The following is a 19,022-nucleotide window of genomic DNA, read 5'->3' as shown; positions in this document are numbered from 1 at the left end:
AACCTGGAACAAATCCATAGCCTCTTGCTTTCTGTGGAAACAAAAACAGAGCCTCCTTTCCAAAGCAACATATCCTTAGATCCAAATTTCGAAGTCAAAATACCTTTAAAATATACATATTGGTTTAATGGAGCAGTCTTTACAATCAAATGTCTTTCTGCAGTTAAAAATATCGAAGACAACACAATCCAGAGTCTCTGTGCAATTTCCATCTTTACGTGGCTTATTTTTTATACTACCTTTACTGTCTCTTTAAAGACTTTTTTTTTTTTTTTTTTTTTTTTTTTTTGGTTTTTCGAGACAGGGTTTCTCTGTGTAGCTTTGTGCCTTTTCCTGGAACTCACTTGGTAGTCCAGGCTGGCCTCGAACTCACAGAGATCCACCTGGCTCTGCCTCCCGAGTGCTGGGATTAAAAGCGTGTGCCACCACCGCCCGGCAAGACTTTATTTTTTAAAACTATTTCTTTATATAACTATCTATATTTATTTTTCTCTGTTCCAAGCCTACATACATTTTTACACACATTGTAAACCATTTAAAGTCTTGTTCCATCTGAATCTGTCTTATGTGAATCTATTGCTTTGAACTGCAGCATCACTAGGACTGAAATGGCAGCTTTGGCTGCTGTCTCTGCCTACCTTAGTTTTCCAATATGGTGGTGTTAAGTTTACAGCCAGGTCTGGGAATCAAGCTCACTGCCAGCTCTGTGAAGCAGTGAATCTATGCTTCCATCCAGCAGCATGTAGCCCAGAAACCTCTTTTTTTTAATCAGTAAAAGCTATATCCATCATGCACCATGTTGCGCAGCTTGCAGAAACCTCTGTGTAACTCAATGGAAATCTGCCATGCTGTAGCTCCAGCCTGCATGCCATGAACCTGCCATAGCCAGGGGACACATCATTGTACCTAGGCCCACCATGAGCGACATGAACTAGGAAGGTGCTCTTAGCTACATTTATAATCTCTTCTTAAGCTCTCTCAGGTTTTAGGAGGAAAACTCTTGCCCCATGTTGGGTGCCATTTGTAGCTGGAAGTTTTCCTGTGTCCCACCTGGTCTGAAGCTGCTCAGACCCAAGTAAACACACAGAGGCTTATATTAATTAAAACTTCTTGGTCATTAGCTAAGACTTACTACTTACTAGCTCTTGCACTTATACTCAGCCCATTTCTGTTAATCTGTATGTCACCACATTTTCCATGGCTCTACCTGTGTATCATTACATGCTGCTCCCCGGATGTTGGGCTGGTATCTCCTGACTTAGCCTTCCTTTTCCCAGAATTCTCCTTGTCTGCTTATTCCGCCTATATGTTCTGCCTGACTACTGGCCAATCAGTGTTTTATTAAACCAGTGTACAAAAGTATTATTCCACAGCAGCTTGAATCTGAGACATCCCCTACAGGCTCACCATTTGAAACAGTGGAGGTGCTATTTTTGAGAGACTTTGGAACCTTTAGAAGGTGGGAGCCTAGTGGGCAGAAGTGGGTCACTAGAGGCAGGACCTGGAGGATTATAGCCCATGGAACATTTGTCTAGAGTTCCCCAGAGAGGGGCTAGGGTATGACTAAACAATGGAGTTCTTGCCTAGCCCGAGCGAGGCCCAAGGTCCACCCCCAGTACCACACACATTCAAAAGATTAAAAAAAAATAGCCCAGCCGATTCATCTACAAGTTGTTCTCTGCTTTGCCTCCACATCAGCACCTACTGCCACAGACCAAGCCGCACCTCCATACTGTCCCCCCATGTGGACTGAAATCCTCTGAAACCATGAACCACAATAAAGCCCCCAAAGTTGCTTCTGTCAGGAATTTGTGTCACAGCCAAGCAAAAGTAGTCAATATTATGAGGCTTAACAAGAGAACCAGCTGCCAGAGCCACGTGGAGTCTGAGAGATAGTTTTATTTCCAGTAGAACTGTCAGGGTGCTCTAAGAAAGGGGAAATGAGTCCTACCAAAAAGGGGGGTTTAGATTTTAACAAGTGGTTTAAACTGTGTGGGAGAGTGAGGGAGGGCACGAAGGAGAAAGGAGCTGTGGCTGACAAAAGGGGAACTATAAGCACAATTCACAGGGGGCCTCTGGCCGTTAGGTAGCAGGAGGTTGTGATCACTGCTCTCCTGAGATAAGGGGTCAGCACACTTCTGAGATATGCAGAACATTCACTTTCCATTGCCCTGAAGGGGCTGGGTCCCACATGGGCCACGATCTTGGTGTCTTATGCTGTGGAATAGCCCTTCTGTACACTGTGAATATATATTACTCTCATTGGTTAATAAAGAAGCTGACTGGCCAGTAGCTGAACAGGATAAGGTTAGGTGGGAAAGCCAAACTGAGAATGCTGGGAGGAAGAAGGGCTGAGTCCAGAGTCCCCAGCAGATGCAGAGAGAGAAGCAAGATGGGCATGCCATACCGAGGAAAGGCACCAAGCCACACGGCAAAGCATAGATAAGAAATATGGGTTAATTTAAGTTGTAAGAGCTAGTTACTAATAAGCCTGAGCTATTGGCCAAGCATTTATAATTGATATTAAGCTCTGAGTAGTTATTTGAGAGTGGCTGCTGGCACAGGAAAGTTCCACCTACAGCCTTAGGGGACTCCATCTTTGGGCCAGCCTAACAAATATGCCTGCTCTGTTGACCTTGCGTGTGGCCATGTGACTTGTGGCCAATGAAAGGGTGAGAAGAAACAAGGCATGTCTCTTCTTGGTGAAGGCTGTCCCCTCATTCTTGTTTTCCTCTATCACAATCATAAACCACTCTTAACATTGGCTTCCCTCTCAGCTCTGGTTCCAGGCTGACCATGACGGACAGGTACGGTGAGTGGAAAACCATCCTCGAGCATAAGTCACCAAGATTGTGAGATGATTGGTGGTTATCTACTCAGAGCAAGAACTGTCAGCCTAATGGTGGAAACTGCAGGTTGACAAGGCCAACAAAGTGACCATTGTTTTATTCCTTAGGTCCCAAGGTGTCTTTTGCAGTCACCCCAACCCTACAGACATAATAGAGGCTGACAATGAACATAATTACTATTCTGAAGAGGTTTTGTTTTTTTTTGTTTTTTTTTTTGGTTTTTCGAGACAGGGTTTCTCTGTGTAGCTTTGCGCCTTTCCTGGAACTCACTTTGGAGACCAGGCTGGCCTCGAACTCACAGAGATCCGCCTGGCTCTGCCTCCCGAGTGCTGGGATTAAAGGCGTGCGCCACCACCGCCCGGCCGAGGTTTTGTTTTTTTGATTGTTTGTTTGAGACAGGGTATCACTACATATCCCTGGCTGTCCTGGAACTCATTACATAGACCAGGCTGGCCTTGAACTCACAGAGATACAACTGCCTCTGCCTCCTAAGTGCTGGGATTAAAGGCATGCACCACCACACCCAACACTTGCAGGTTTTTTGTTTTTGTTATTTCATTATAACAAAAGTCACTCGAAGCATGTGTGTCATAAGGAATGAGTCCCCTCATGTTGCTCCTGGAAGTCAGGAAGCCATCTCTCAGTCCCTGGAAAGTTCTACCTGAAGAATGTCCATGTCAGCCTGGCATGGTGGCCCACATGTCTAACCTCAGCACTCAGGAGGCAGAAGTAGGTGGGTTTCTTTGAGTTCAAGGCCAGTCTGGTCTACAGAGCAAGTTCCAGGACAGCCAGGGCTACACAGAGGGAAAAAAAAAAAGAATGCCCATGTTTCTGGTAATACTAGAGGGTGTGTAACAGTGTGATTTGTATGAATGTCACACAGTCTCAGTCTCATCTCCTCAGCAGCTGGAAGCTAATGCCAGCCATGGTGGTGGTGTCAGACCATCCGCTGTAAGGCAGCCCTAGCAAACAACTCAGACACCAAGACAACAGTGAGTCTCCCCGGTTGGTTAGCTAGTTCAGCAAAACCAAGAAGATACTTAAGGGAGGAAGGGTCACTTGGATCATGATTCCAGAGAGTCCAGTCACTTGGTCCCCTGGACTTGGACATCCTGACAATAGATAGCCGTGTGTGATGGAGGCTGTTCACTTCATGGTGGACAGGAAGCAGAGAGTTCAGAGAGGGATGAGAGAGCACGTATCTTATCACTTTAAAGGTATACCCCCTCCACCCAGAACCAACTTCCTCCATGGTGGCTCCGTGTTTCTAGAGCCATCCAAAGTTATGCCGTCACTGGCTAGACAGCAAGAATGATCCTGTGGGGGACATTTGATATTGGGACCATGACAGCTGGCAATATCTCATGTGTCTTGTCACACTCTGTTGCTGGAAGAAGTTAACAGTGTCCACAAATGACTACATCAGGAACGACCATTTGGAAGCATTGTGCCTAGACCACCGGAGTTCTGTGGCTGTGGTTCTGTGGCAAGGCAGAACACCAAACAGAAACCAGGTCTCTGTTTCTCTAGTGGTTTTTAACATGTTTCTTTTTTGCTATAAGAATCTGTGACCGGGGTCTGGAGAGATGACTTAGAGGTTTCAACTTCCAGAGAACGAGGCTGAAATCCCACGTGGTGACTCACAACCTCCAGACCCAGGAGATCCGATGCTCTCTTCTGGCCTCTGGGGACACTGCACATACGGGGTGCACAGACATATATGCAGGCAAAATACCCATACATGCAAAATAATAAAATAAAAATTCTGTGACCATGAGGCTCACAGCACGCAGTGGAGTCTGGGCATCCTTCTGGGGAATGAGCATACCCAAGGATGTCAGCATTTATTACTGGGACAAACTACCCAAGGGTAACAACTTATAGGACAAATATTGATTCTGAATCACAGTTTCAGAGGATTCAATCTGGCATCCTCAGCCCTGTTGCTGTGGATACGTGGCAAGGCAGAACACCATAGAAAATCCAGTACAGAGATGCTCACATCCCACAGCCAGGAAACAGAGAATAATAGGGAGGATCCAAAGGCAAGCCACACCCCCGGTTATCTACCTTCTCCAATCAGACCCCACCTCCTAACAGCCCCAACAGACTTGAGAACACCAATGGGTTAATCCATCAATGACATCACCACCCTTGTGGTCCAATTACCTCTCAGCTGAGACCCACCCTTCAACCCAAGAGCCTTTTTGAGGGACACTTCAGATCGAAATACAGGACCAAGGGCCACCTTAGGCACCTTCAAACTTGCAACTGGTGCCAGAAATGGGTGTTCTTGAGCCTCCAAAATGCTGCCATCCCTGTGGGTGTCAGTGTGACAATCACATCGCTGATATTTGATGGTCCTCATCCAATAGAGAAGAGTGGCCTCTGGCTCAGAGCCCTTGGTCAGCAACCTGATCCTCAGCTAGAAGGCAATATAATACTTTGTCCTCATGTGTCTCCACTGCAGTTATCTTAACAGCTATCTTCTATTTATATCGACCAGTATTGACTTCCCACAGGACTGGCTTTTAGAGTAAATTTATTAAGTTAAAGAAGGAGTTGGTCCTTACTTGGAAGTCGTGTATTGTATAGGTGGATGAGAATGCAGCAAAAGTTGGAGGATGCCATGATTGACGTTTGGGAAGTACCATCCTAGGAACATCCTAGAACATCTGCATTCTGGTGTGATTGCCCAGCCAGGGGCAGATCGCAGCTAGCTTCTCCCATTTTAAAGGCTCTTTCCTCCCTGTAACAGTCTTTTTACCCCTTCCTGGGGCTGTGCAATGTTTTTTTAAAAACGTGACCCACAGTTGTTCATAGTGGCGCACACCTTTAATCCCAGTACTTTAAACCCAGGGAGACAGAAGCATGTGGATCTCCATGAGTTCAAGGTCAGCCTTACATAGAGAGTTTCAGGACAGGCAGGGCTACATTTTGAGACCTTGTCTCAAAAATAAAATAGAATAAAGTGACCCATAGTTGGGAATAAACGTCATATCATCATCATTGTGTATTAATTTTTTCAGGTTGTACATATTTAAATCAGCAAGATGTGGTTGGTACACACCTATAATCACAACAGTTGGGAAGTTGAGGCAGAGGGCAATGAGTGTGAGGCCAGCCTGGGCTAAGAAATGAGTCTGTCTCAGAACTTTAAAAGAAGACAACAATGATAAGCAGGGCTCAGTTGGTAAAGTGCTCACCCAGCATGTGGGAGACCCTCGCTTCAGTCCCCAGCACCACACGAAACTGGGTATGCTAAGTGCTGAGTGCATGTCTGCAATCACTCAGGACGTGGAAACAGGAGGGCTACCACAAGTGGCCAGCCTGGGCTACAGAGAGAGCCCCGCCTTAAAAAATAGAATAGTGACATTTTCAGATGATTTGAGTGTGCATGTGTGTGTGTGTGTGTGTGTGTGTGTGTGTGAATGTGAATGTGTGAGTATGAATGTTGTGTGTGTGAGTGTTGTGTGAGTGTGTGTGTGTGTGTGAGAGAGAGGGGGGGGAGAGAGAGATTTCTTGCTGACAGGTAGATTTTGCTTGTTTTTTTTTTCCCTGAGATGTGAAAAAAGGTCTGTTTACACTAGACAGGTCACTCCCTGAGTCTTCCAGGGGATGTTTCAACTGTAAGGAAATCGCTCCTAGCAGTTGCTGCTGCTCCGATTAGGTGGTGGGTATCAGTAAAGCAATCCCTCTCTCTTAAGACAGATACCATCTCCCTCTGTCTTCAGGAATCCCCCAGGACACCAAAACCCATGGGTGTTCAGGTCCCTTACATAAATGGTGTAGTGTCTACACATACCCCTCCATACACCTGAGAGCATCCATGGAGGCCAGAGGCATCAGATCCCTCTGGAGCTCCAGTTAGAGATGGAGCCACCCAACATGGGTGCTGGGAATCAAACTGTAATCCTCTATAAGAGCAGTACATGCTCTTAACCAAAGAACCAGCTCTCCAAACCTTCTTTTATTTTCACGTGTGTGTGTGTGTGTGTGTGTGTGTGTGTGTGTGTGTGTGTGTGTGTGCACGCGCAGTGACTACATAGGCCAGAAGAGGGCACCAAATTCTCCAGGAGCTGGAGTTACAACTGATTGTGAGCCACCAGATATTGGTGCCAGAAATCAGTGTGTACTCTCGACAGCACAGTCACCTTCCCAACCCCTTCCCTTGTTTTTGGAGACAGGAATCTCTCACTGAACCTGGCTTATTTGTCCTGTAGACTAGCTTGCTGGGCCTATGGGTGTGAGCTGCCACAACTGGCTTTTTTGTTCATTTGTTTGTTATTCAAGACGGGTTTCTCTGTATAGACCTGGATGTCCTGGAACTTACTCTGTAGACCAGGCTGTCCTCCCACTCACAGAGATCTGCCTGTCTCTGCCTCCCTAGGGATTAAAGGCATGTGCCACCACACCCAGGCTCACACAGGTCCTCGTGTGAGCACACACTCCCCTACTGGGCCATCTACCCGGTGCAATTTGTTAATTATATGAAACATTCTGACATTCTCTTTCTTATATTTATTTAGTTTTGTTTATTTTCTTTTTTACTTGTTTTTGAGACAGGGTCTCACTATGAGGCTCTAGCTAGCCTAGAATTTGCTATGTAGACCAGGCTGAAATTGAACTCACAGGGATTCTCCTGCCTCTGCCCCCTCACCGCCTAGCTCTGGGATTACAGGTGTGTACCACTACACCCAGCCTAGTTAGTTATTTTTAAGACAGGGATTCATGTAGTCCAGGCTAGACTTGAACTTGGGATATGCAGCCAAGGGCATTGAACTTCTGATCCCCGTCTCCGCCGACTAAGTGCTGGGATTCCAGGCACACTCCACCATGAGTGGTTTCACGTGGTGCTGGGGTTCAAATTGGAACTTCTGGACAGACTGGGCAAGCACTCAGCTCATTCGCACACCCAGCCCAAGATTTTTCTCTTCTCGTGACTTCTTCTTATTTTCACATGGCTCAGGGCCTGCCGGAATGATTTCATAAGCCCTAGCTCACTCTGACTGGAAGTTTCTGCAGCAGTGTTACACAAACCCCTGCCTGGGATCTGGTGTCTTGACTGCGGTGTGACCCTGACCATAACCCTGGAGAAGCCACTTACCACCACCACCACCACCCCCCGCAACACCCTGAGCCTGAAAGGGCTAGGCTGGCCAGATTTGGCTGAGCCCTGCCCATAAGGTAGAGTCCAAGGATCCCCAGGAAATGTCTGCCTGAGCCCGCCCCTCCTCCACTCTGCTCACTCCTGACCTGGCCTCAGAGCCCATCCCAGAGCCCCCAGCCTCCCTGGCAGACATGGCTTAAGCATGACCTGAGGTAGGAGACAAAGCTTGGGGGTGCCGGCTGCATATTCACACCTATGCATGAGGTATCCTGAGGGGCAGAGGGACTGGCTGTGGGAAGATAAGGGGGTGACTGTGGACAGGGGTCCCCACTTCATCCTTACTCATGCTCTGATACCCAGATACGTGGGTCCTAACCCACGTTCTGAAAGAGGGCTGGCCCTGGGTCCTTCCTCTCTTCCCTGCACACACACCCTCCTCCTCTTCTCGCTCTCTTTATTTTTGTCCTTGACCCTGGAGTGTGCGGCACCCTGGCCTACTCCCAAGGACTCCAAGCCCAGCCCTGACTCTACCTCCCACTCCCCCGTCACAGACTCACAGAAGACAGAGGCCATGGAAGAACGACCACATGGATTTATCTGAACAGATTAGATAAGGGGCAGGGCAGTGCCTGGGGAGCCAGGCACCCTCAGGGTGGGGAGGCCACCAGCCTTAGGCCAGGCTCCCTCCAGTGGCCTCTTCTTTCCGGGTTCTTTTTGTGTTGACCACTCTGTAGGCTCTTGGGGTAGAGGGAGGAGGCAGGGGATGGTGAGCCGCTGTGGTATGGAGACTCCAGCTGGGGTGCCCATCTGGGTGTCAGTCCCCACTCACCTGTGGCGATTCAGGCACATTTGGGACAACTGTCTACACTTCCCACCTAGCAGAAAAGGAAGCAGTTCTCCCATGAGTCAGAAACAGTATTGATTATCACACGCACACTGGGGACCAACAGGTAGGCCAATCCTGGCCCTCAGGAAGCTCCCAGTCCACTTTACAAACATGTAAAGGGCCAATGAGAGGGCTTAGCCGGTAAAGGTGCTTGCGGCTAAGCCAGACAACCTGAGTTCTGTTCCTGGAACCTATGTGGTAGAAAGAGGAAACAAGGGGCTGGAGAGATGGGTCAGAGGTTAAGAGCACAGGCTCCTCCGGAGGTCCTGAGTTCATTCCCCAGCAACCACATGGGGGCTCACAGCCATCAATAACTGTAGTCCCATGGGATCCGATGCCTTCTGGTGTGCAGATGTACACACAGACAGAACACCCATATGCATAAAATAAATAAATCTTTGTAGTTTTTTGTTTGTTTTTAGACAGGTTTCTCTGTGTAGCCCTGTAGCCCAGGCTGGCCTGAACTCAGAGATCTGCCTGGGTCTGCCTCCTGAGTGCTGGGATTAAAGGCGTGTGCCGACACCCAGCTAATCTTCGTTTTAAGAGAGAGACAGACACAGACAGACAGACAGAGAGACAGACAGACCGACTGAACCAACTCGTGAAAGTTGTCCTCTGATCTCTACATGTGTACTGTATGTACACACACACACACACACACACACACACACACACACACACACACACACTGAAATAAGCACAGGTGGGGCAGAACAGTCCGTGCAAAGGCCCTGGGGTACAAGAGCAGGGATGAGTTCCAAGGACAAGAGAGAGGCTGGGACCTGGATCAGAGTCACCTGGGTATGGGTAGAGATGTTAGGAAGCCCCAGGGAAGCGGGGCTATGGCAGCCCACCTGCTTCTCTGGCCTCGTGCCCTCCCCTGCCTGCCTGCGACACCCTAGTCTCTTTTCACTGTGTTCCATCAGTGCCCAGCTGTTCTGCCCCTGGACCTCTGCAGATGCTGCCCCCTCCAGCCGGGGAGTTTGTAGTCACCTGGCCCTTAGGACATTCTGATTTCACCCCCACCTCTTGCTTGGCTGACAAGGACTCTCCTCTCTTCCATGCTCTGGAAGATTGTCAAGGCCTTGCGCTGAATCTCACGTGGTGCGGGTGTGGCCCTCTAAATGTCCATCTTAGAGCTGGGGCCTCAGTACCCGGCCTGGGGGCTTTGGGGTCCAGGAAGTCATAGGTCCGCTCTCTGTTAACCCTCAGGAGGTGAAGCTGTCCTAGAAAGATCAGCCAGTCTCCTCCCTGCTCTCTCACTTCCTGTCTTGTCATGTGACCTCTCCTGCTACACACTCTCCCCCATCAGAGGTGGGCGTGGGGTGTGTTCATCTCTCTCCACTTCATTGTATTTGAAGACTGTTTTTTGTTGAACCTGGCGCACACCGACTCAGCTACACTGGTTGCCTCTCTCTCTTCAGCATGGGGTGGGGGCCATCACAGATACATGCTGCCACCCAGGGTTGGGCATCTGAACTCAGGTCCACGTAAGCACCTTACCCACTGATAGCTCTCGAGTCCCATGGATCCCTTCTTAAGCTACAAGCCAGAAGAAGCAGAAGAAGGACCTTAAGTCGCTCCTTGCTGAGTATTTGATCACAACAACGAGAAAAGCAACCAGCAGAGCTCCCATCAATTCAGAGTGGGGATGTGGTTCAGGTGGTACAGTGCTGGCCCAGCACGCACAAAGTGATGGGTTTGATTCCCAGTGCGGCATTAACCAAGTGTGCCTATAGTCTAAGCACTTGGGAGGTAGGGGCAGGAGGATCAGAAGTCCAAGGCTGAGGTGGTAGAGGTGGCTTAGTGATTGGTCCCTTCCTACTTCTGGAGAGGATCCAAGTTTGTTTCCCAGTACCCATACTCATCTAAGAAGGCTCCTATATATCTCTTGCAACTCCAGCTCAGGCGATCCAACACTCTCTTCATGTGTGCACTCACATGTGCACACACCCACACAGATACACACCTATACACACAATTTAAAAATAAAAACAAATCTCTTTTTAAAAAAGATATTCAAGGCCATCTTTGGCTACATAGTTAAGTTCAAAGCCAGCCTGGGCTACATGAGACCTGTCTCAAAACAAACAAACAAACAAACAAAAAAACCCAAAACAAAACACCAAAAACTGCTGAGCGGTATGGCACACACCTATAATCTCAACCCTTAGGAGGCTGAAGTGGAAGGGTGGTGAGTTTGAGACCAGCCTGGGCTACATAGTGAGACCCTGTCTCAAAAAGAAAACAACGAAATCTATTTTCTCATTTCACAAATGAAGCTGGCCCTTGGCTTGCAGTGAATCAGAGTGTGGTGGACATATTAGCAGCCGTCTGAGCATGTGTCTTCTGTCTGTGCCTGCTTGTCTCTCTCATCTGGGCACCACCACATGCACAAGCCCAGGAAGACTAAGATGATAAGGGGAAGCGGCGTGCTCCCTGGAACAGCGCCCCCTGCTGACTCAGTCCTGCTGCAACCAGAAGAACCTGCCAGCGGGGCCCAGCCAGCTTCCACAGGGCAGGCTCGGGGCTGAGTCACGGCTTTTCTGTAGGGAACCTGAGTTTGCACCGCTTTGCCCAAGGGGTTTCAAGACCCTGACCCTCAGTCACCAGGCGGCCCAGACCGCCCCACCCCGAGTCTCGGTGCCCTTTCTGCCCAAGCCCCACTCTCACTGGTGAGGATGATGATGCCCATGATGAACAGCACGGCTGCCACCAGCAGCCCCCGTTTCCGAAGAGTGAAATCATCTGTGGAGACAGAAATGGAGGCGTCAGGGCAGGGGGTCTTTGTCCCACCTCCAGCGGTGGGGTGGTGGGGAGCCGGTAACTTACCATAGAAGAAGGGGTCGTTTTCATCCTTATCTAGAGAGGACAGATAAATGTGAGTCAGAGCTGGGCAGAGGTTTGTGGAGTGAATAAGTGCAGACTAGGGAGTGAGGACACCTGAGACCCGGCCTCCTAAGCCTTAGGACAAAAATGGAAGTCCTCACTGTGACATGCCATGTGGCTCCTGAGCCTTCTCTACCCAGTTTCCCTCTTGGCACTCACTGGCCTTCCTGCTCCCAAGTCCCACCAGACATCCAGTCATCTTAGGTCCTTTGTATGAACAGCCTTTCCCTAGACACCCACAAGGCCTCTCTGGCACTTCCTTAACCAGAAAACCTTCCTTGGATCTGTGTATGAGACACTCCCTGATCATTCTCAAATCCCCAATTTCACTCTATTTTTCTTGATAACAAACTAAAAATCACCCGATACATAAGTACTCCAGTTATTATACGCTGTCTCCCCCACTAACGGTCAGCTATATAGCCCAGGCTGTCATGGAACCTGCTGTGTAACCCAGGGGGCCTCAAACTTGCAGCCATCTTCCTTCCCTGCTTCCCAGGTGCAAAGATTACAGGAATGCACCACCATGCCCATCAACAGCAGAGATATTTGTCTGTCTTGTTCGTGGATGCAACAAACACACATGAATCTGTGCTGAACACACAGATGAATGGGTGACCCGGGCATATGGCTTCTACGCCTTCAGTGGGGGTGGAGTAGGCAGGAAGTGGAGATCAGGAGGGGAAAAATGAAAAGAATCACATGGGCCCCAGCTGGTCCACAATTGACCTTAGGTGTGTGAGTGAGTCTACAGTGGACAGAAGAGCCACACGGCTGAGGCCAGCCTGAATTTCAATTTGTAGAATTCAGAGTTCAGAAAGCAGCCACCTGGGCTTGTTCGGCCTTTACGCACGTGCTGCCGTCTGTCTAGTCACACATCACAGCGTTCCTACCCTCTGCCAGCCTCCTCCTCCGTGGCATGAGCCCTGCAGACTTTCTCATTCTGAGCGGAAACTACCGGGCACCTGTTTCTAGTCAGGAAAAGGAGGTTCTAACCTCGCGCCTCAGGTAAGTGATGCTGCATCCTGTCTTTGGTTGGTCTTGGAGTCCTGATCCCAGGGAGCGTCGTGGTGCCTTCAGGTGAAAGGCAGAAAAAAAAGTCAGAAGACAGTGGAGGGCAGGAATGGCCACAGGGACAGACACAGAGATGTGGATGTAACAACGGGAATACATCTTTGCATCTGGGGACAGCGACCAGACACCTCTCAGTGACTCTCTGGCAGCGAGCACCTGCCTGCACTCCCCCAGGCTGGCCCCTCTCCCGGAACTCTATTCATAACCCAAGCGCAGAAGCCAGGATTTCACGGACTTGGTTCCCACTGTCCTGGAGACACTTATTGAAGATATTGTGAGCATCCCTTCTGCTTTGGGACCAAAAATAGCAGAGCATTCTCTTTTTACTTTTAATTTAATTAAAAAATTTGGAGGTGGGGTCTGCCATGTAACCCACGCTGGCCTCACGCTCTCTTCCGCTTCTGCCTCCCGAGTTCTGGTACTACGTGAGGATTAGGGGTCATCTGCTGCCTCTGTCTCAGCTCAGCCCCTTTCCTCACACCTGTGATCTAGAGGAAACTACTTCCTTCCTGATTCTGGGCTGTGTGGACTTTTCCAGCCTCAAGGTGGGGGACATTGACCAATCAGAACTGCCCACTTTTCAGGCTTCCATTGGGTCAGACAAGGACATGTGATTTCAACCGGACCAATGAGAGTCAATTTCATTTTGGGCAGGGCTTACGGGAAAGAGGTCTGTGTCTCCCAGCTGCTCAAGTATGGGACATCTTTGCTTCCAAGAAGCAAAGAGAATGAAGACAGTAGAGGCATGAGGGAGCAAGTCAGACACACTGACAGTTCCTACGTTCCTTGGTCCAGCTGTGCCCCGACACCTTATCTTCAGATTTTACAGCATTGAGCCAATACATCTTTTTGTTTTTGTTTTGTTTTGTTTGTTTTTTCCAGACAGGGTTTCTCTGTGTAGTTTTTGGTGCCTGTCCTGGATCTCGCTCTGTAGACCAGGCTGGCCTTGAACTCACAGAGATCTGCCTGGCTCTGCCTCCCGAGCGCTGGGATTAAAGGTGTGTGCCACCAGCACCTGGCCCAATACATCTTTTTTAAAAGGTATATTTTGCAACTGAAAGCCCCCCGCTGTAACAGAAAAAGAAGACACAAAGGAAATCCACAATTCCATTTCTCAGCGCCTGCCAGCCCAGAGGTAGGGAAAGGACAGGCAGTCGGTCGGCTCCTCTTTGCACTGGGTAACATGCTAGAATGTTCCAGCATGGAGTTACTTGCTATGGAGTAGCTTCATCAAGGATCTGAGAAGGTCTTTTCATAAAGAAGCATTGAACTTTAACTCAGAATCCTCCAAATAGCTTCACACACACACACACACACACACACACACACACACACACACACATACACACACCACACTCATACACGCACACAGACACACAGACACACTCACACATGCGCTCTCTTGCTCTCTCTCACACACACAGACACTCACACACACGCACACACTCACAGACACACAGAGACAAACTTGCACACACACACACAGACACTCACACATCAACTATCACACACAGACATACACATGCACTCTCTCGATCGCTCTCTCGCTCTCACACAGAGACACTCACACACACACTCACAGACACACTCACACAGAGATACACACACACTCACACATGAACTCTATCACACAGAGACACACTCATACACAGACAGACACAGACACACATGCACGAACACACTCACAGACACACTTGCACACAGTCACACACAGACAGACAGACAGACACACACACACACACACACACACACACACACACACACACACACACACACACACACATACACCCCGAGAGTTTATTAGCAGTTCCTCAGGCAGGTGCTTTGAGAAAAGCACTTGGGGAATGCTGACCCAGAACAGAGGCAATTAAACAAAAACTAGAGGCTGCCGCTGTCAGACAAGGCTCTACCTTCCTTACTGCTCCTGTGTGTCCCTGGATCTGTCACTGGATTCATGGTGGTCACTCCCATTCCTGTCAGTTGCTCAGTCTCAGTTTTGGCCACTGTCTGGCTTTGTGTGGTTTCTGCTCCAGTCAGAAGAAAAGGAGGGAAGGGTGAGAGGTGAGGGATGAGATGTGCTCGGCCACAGAACCGCCAGGCAGAGTTCCCTCCACATGCTGGTACACACAGTCTAAAATATCAGTTGTCACTTTGTTGGGATGGGGTGGGGACTCTTTGAACACCACAGGGGAATGAAATGTGTGTCTGTGGCCACCATCCAGACAACTTTTCTTTAAAAATAAAACAAAACAGGGTCTCACCAAGTAGCCCAGGCCGACCTTAAGTTTTTCATCTTCTTGCCTCAGCTTCCTGTGTGCTGGCATAGAACAATTTATACTTAATTTGGGGAGGGAGGGTGTGTACTAGGGATTGAACTCAGAGCCTCATACATGATAGGCATTCTGTCATTGAATCCCCAGCCCCTCACTGGGGGATTCTAGGCAGGGGCTCTACCACTGAGCCACACCCCAGCCCCTCACTGGGGGATTCTAGGCAGGGGCTCTACCACTGAACCACATCTCCAGCGTCATTAATCATTAACTGAAGAAATGATAAGGGACACTCTAAATTATGCTATACTCTAAGAAAAAGTACAATAATTACTTGAAAAACAACTTTTAAGGAGATACAGACCTGAGCAGGCACTGGGAGTGTCTGTAAAGATCGAGTATTCAACTTTTGAAAGTGGGTCAATTTAAAAAGATTATTGTGTTTTTAAGTCAATGGAATTGAATACCAGATAGGTTCAGGAAGCTTGTAATGCCAACACTCCAGAGGCTGAGACAGGAGGACTGCCCTTAGTTCAAGGCCACCCTGGGCTACAAAGCATAGTGTGAGGACAAAATAAACATAGAATGGAGCTGGCAAGGGTCCAGAGCTATGGTGGGCTGAAGTGAGCAAGGAAACATCAGATGTCAGAGGAAGGGGGGTGTGTCTGGGCCCTCCCCCTGGACCCTGCCCCACCCCACTCACCATCAGCTTCCCAGTTTGGGGTGGGAGTGGTAGGCTGGACTTCTGGGTTGGTTTTATCTGGAATTGGGGTAATAACAGGGTCAGAGAGAGAAGGGAGAAGGGAGCAGCAGCAGAGTTTCCGCAGGTGGAGACTGGAGAGTTTCCACAGCAACTCCATCTTCTTTTTTTCACTGCCTGTCCATCTGCAAGAGCGGCAGGGGCAATCTCCACTGTCTTCCCTTAAGAGCTGTCCACCTTCTTTGAGACAGACTCTCTCATTGGCTTGGAACTCTCCAAGGAAGTCAAGCTGGCAAGCTCTAGGGATCCATCCGTCTCTGCCTCCCCACCTGGGGTTTGCGACCACGTGCCATTATGCCTGGCCTTTTATGTGACTTCTGGGGACTGAACTTGGGTCCTTATGCTTGTGAGGCAAGCGCTTTACTGACAGACTTCAACTCCATTTTGAGGTGAAGAGAGGAATTCAGGCCCTTTGATAAGCCCTAAAACATGAGGCCCGGGTCTCCCCTGCCTCCAGACCACTAGCAAGACTCAGAAGCCCTTCCTGAAAAAGAATGTTTGACTCAGTTTCCCAAACCTTCCTGACCACAAACCAGTATCACTTGCTCCAATAAGAGCCCCTGGGCTGGGTACTCAGGAGGTGGATCGTGCTTGGAGCCTCCTCCTCCTCAGACATCAAATGGGACAGCTGATGGGTGGAAAAATTTAACTTCCCCAGCTTTAGATTCTTCTCGATGAGAAGCTGACTAGGGGTGAACCCAACACAGAGGATCCAGAAGCCAGATTTGGTGTTAGGTCCCTGACAGTAGCGTTGAAGCACCTAGATCAGGTCATGCCTGAAGCTCCATCCCTGATTTTTTTTTTTTTTTCAGTTACACAAACGTAAATTTCCCTGTTTGGTCCAAGCGTGGTGGCATCATTACCCAAAGTGATAATTTTATAGACCTTTTCTTACCTGGGACATGAGTATTCACAGAAGTCTGGTCCTCCGCCAAACTGGATGTGGCCTTTTCTGGTGTCTGCCCTGGGGAACCAAGGCTGAGCAGTCAGAAGGAGCCTCAAACTTCCTTTGGTCCCACCATGCCAGACCTTCTGAAGTCTCCTGGCAGTCCTGAAGGTCCTGACTCCCAGGGGAACCAGCTTTGGCTGGGTCACTCCATGGTCCTGAGAACACTTTAAGCCTAGCTACTGTTCCAGGACCTTTGCACACCCTTGCAGGACAGTCTCATTGAGAGTCCGGTGCTAGGGTCAGCCAGGGCCATGGTTTCACATTCTGCTCCCGACCACTTTCTCCTTGCTGTGTGCCCTGAGCCACTGATGCCCCCTCTCTATGTCTCCTTTGCCCCATCTGAAAGGTGGGGGTGCCTCACTGCTTCCCGGGCTAAACCCTGTCTCCTCCCACTGGGGTGCCCAGCAGCCCCTCTCTGGCCTCCTGCAGCCAGAAGGGACCTGTGAGGAAACTCAAGTCAGGACAGATCCTCCAGGCTCAGAGCCCAGGGCAGCTGCGCCTCACTCCAGGGAAAGCCAAAATTTTCATCTGGTCCCCAAGTTCCCCCGCCTCAGTCCCACCACCGTCTTCTCCATCCGTTACTCATTTCACCCCAGCCCAGGCCTCCACTGTGTCTCAGATCCACACAGACAGCTCCTTCCTCTTCCTGTGTCCCCACATTTGCGCCCCACCCCCAGCATCAGTGTCCCGTCCATACAACGGGCAGCTGAGCGTGAGCTGAAGCACAAGACACACTAGCAAGTGCCCACCTGGCCTGTCCCTTTTGAGAATTGCTTTCCAGGTGAGGGTGAGGGTCTCCTACTCTATACCCTAGCCCCACTTGGGCCCGTTTGCCTGACTGTATTCTCAGAAAACCCAGCAGTTCTGCTTTGCTGGGAGCCTGGGGTTTCCTGGCTGCCGAGTAGAAAACTGACACCCATCACCCAGCCAAGTCAAACTCAACAAGTCCTTCTCAGCGGTGAAGGGGAGGGGTGCTCAGCAGGACAGGCTCCAGCCAGACCCTCTGGAAACAGCCACCCGAGGTCTGAAGTGTCCAAAGAGGGTGCAACCCAGAGCCTGCCTCGCCAGGCTTCGCCCCACTTCCTGATGCCAGCTCACTGCAGGGAAGGGGCGTGAGATGGTACAGAGCATTTAATCTTCAGTCACCCACCTAGCCGCCCACTGAGACGGGGTGGTGATGGTGGGGTCGTCTTACCTCTGCTGGGCAGAATCAGGACGACAAAGACAAGGAGACACAGACGACTGGACGGTGACATCTGTGGGGTGAGTGGAGGGAAAGGTGAGTGAGGCAAGACCCCTCGGCAGCCCCACATCCTCCTGGAGCAGGCCCCTGGCTTCAAGGTTCCTCTGGTACCTGCCTCTGGGAAGGGATGCTTTTCAGAAGCCCGAGTCCCAAGCCACCATCCCCTTCTTCCATGAGCCGATCCCCAAAGAAAGCCAGAAGCATCAGCTAAGCCTGGCCTCCTGACAGCCCTGAGGCAGAGAGGCCGATCCCTGCTCCTACAGCCGGAGCTGACCCTCCTCGCCGGTGGTGGTTCCCTGGCAGAGGAAGCCAGGGGCCCCGCGGTGTCTGCTCCCTCGGGGACGGAGCCCAGAGCGGTGGGGCCCGGAGGGGAAGAGGAAGGGTGACTAATGCCTCAGAGGAAAAAGTGAGCTGGTGTTCGGCTGCCCTGCAGGCACCACCGCACCCATGCTAGGAATATTTTAGAAGAACCAGTCTGCCCGGGATGGAGAGACTCCTCTTTGGGGAGACTGAGGCAGGAGGTGTGCCCACAGAGGAGCCAAGGGTGAATGCGAGGTAGAGAGGCATCCAGGTCCCCGCCCCCGTCCCCAAGCTGCTTCCCATCTGCATGCCATGGTCCTCAGCAAGAGGGTAGAGCAAAAAAGGGACTTACGTCCGAGCCCAGGGTCTCTAGCCTGGAGTGTGAGAGTACCGCGTGGGAGCTGCCTCGGGGCGGAGGGTGTGGCCAGGGGCGCGGGCGGGCGGGCGGGGACCAGAGCGGCTCAGTCATTTCCTCTCTGGCTTCCAGGCCCCACCAGCAGGGGTGGGAGCAGGAGCGGTGGAGGGCGATGGGGGACTGAGGGCGGTGGCCTCCATTCGAGGGTCTGGGAGACACAAGGGTACCGAGAAGGGAAAGCCCCTTGGGTAGGTTGGAAGGGAAGGATGTGGTGAGGGAAGGAGAGGGAGGAAGGAACAGGCCGGCTACCTCAGCCTCCTACCCAGCCCTTGGGTGC

General features: G+C 50.3%; 1 protein-coding gene across 2 annotated transcripts; it reads right to left on the bottom strand.

Annotated features, from left to right (window-relative positions):
* Positions 1-8,527: 8,527 nt before the first annotated feature.
* On the bottom strand, positions 8,528-18,594 carry Fxyd5 (FXYD domain containing ion transport regulator 5). Of its 2 annotated transcripts, none has more exons than XM_052761921.1 (10): positions 18,142-18,594; positions 17,983-18,043; positions 16,734-16,802; positions 15,782-15,838; positions 14,719-14,832; positions 12,731-12,808; positions 11,678-11,707; positions 11,519-11,593; positions 8,789-8,834; positions 8,528-8,696 (listed from the first exon to the last, which is right to left on the bottom strand). In XM_052761921.1, the coding sequence occupies exons 1-10, from the start codon at positions 18,232-18,234 to the stop codon at positions 8,630-8,632; spliced, it is 690 nt and encodes a 229-aa protein (XP_052617881.1). In that variant the 5' UTR covers positions 18,235-18,594; the 3' UTR covers positions 8,528-8,629. The 2 variants fall into 2 exon arrangements, with proteins under 2 accessions (XP_052617881.1, XP_052617882.1); XM_052761922.1 differs by having other exon boundaries at positions 18,146-18,593.
* Positions 18,595-19,022: the final 428 nt, after the last annotated feature.

This window comes from Peromyscus californicus, unplaced genomic scaffold (genome assembly GCF_007827085.1).
Source record: "Peromyscus californicus insignis strain IS unplaced genomic scaffold, ASM782708v3 Scaffold_4__1_contigs__length_199733344, whole genome shotgun sequence".
Taxonomy (NCBI): Eukaryota; Metazoa; Chordata; class Mammalia; order Rodentia; family Cricetidae; genus Peromyscus; species Peromyscus californicus.
This window is presented reverse-complemented; position numbering and strand designations above follow the sequence as displayed.

What these genes read in the sequence shown, in the direction of transcription:
- Fxyd5 (XM_052761921.1), bottom strand. Translation starts at nt 18,234, where the DNA reads ATGCTTCTGGCTTTCTTTGGGGATCGGCTCATGGAAGAAGGGGATGGT. An exon ending in TCACTTACCTGAGGCGCGAG is followed by an intron (nt 11,708 to 12,730) that starts GTTAGAACCTCC and finishes TGTCCTCTCTAG; the next exon opens with ATAAGGATGAAAACGACCCC. An exon ending in GGGCATCATCATCCTCACCA is followed by an intron (nt 8,835 to 11,518) that starts GTGAGAGTGGGG and finishes CTTTTCTGCTAG; the next exon opens with GTGGGAAGTGTAGACAGTTG.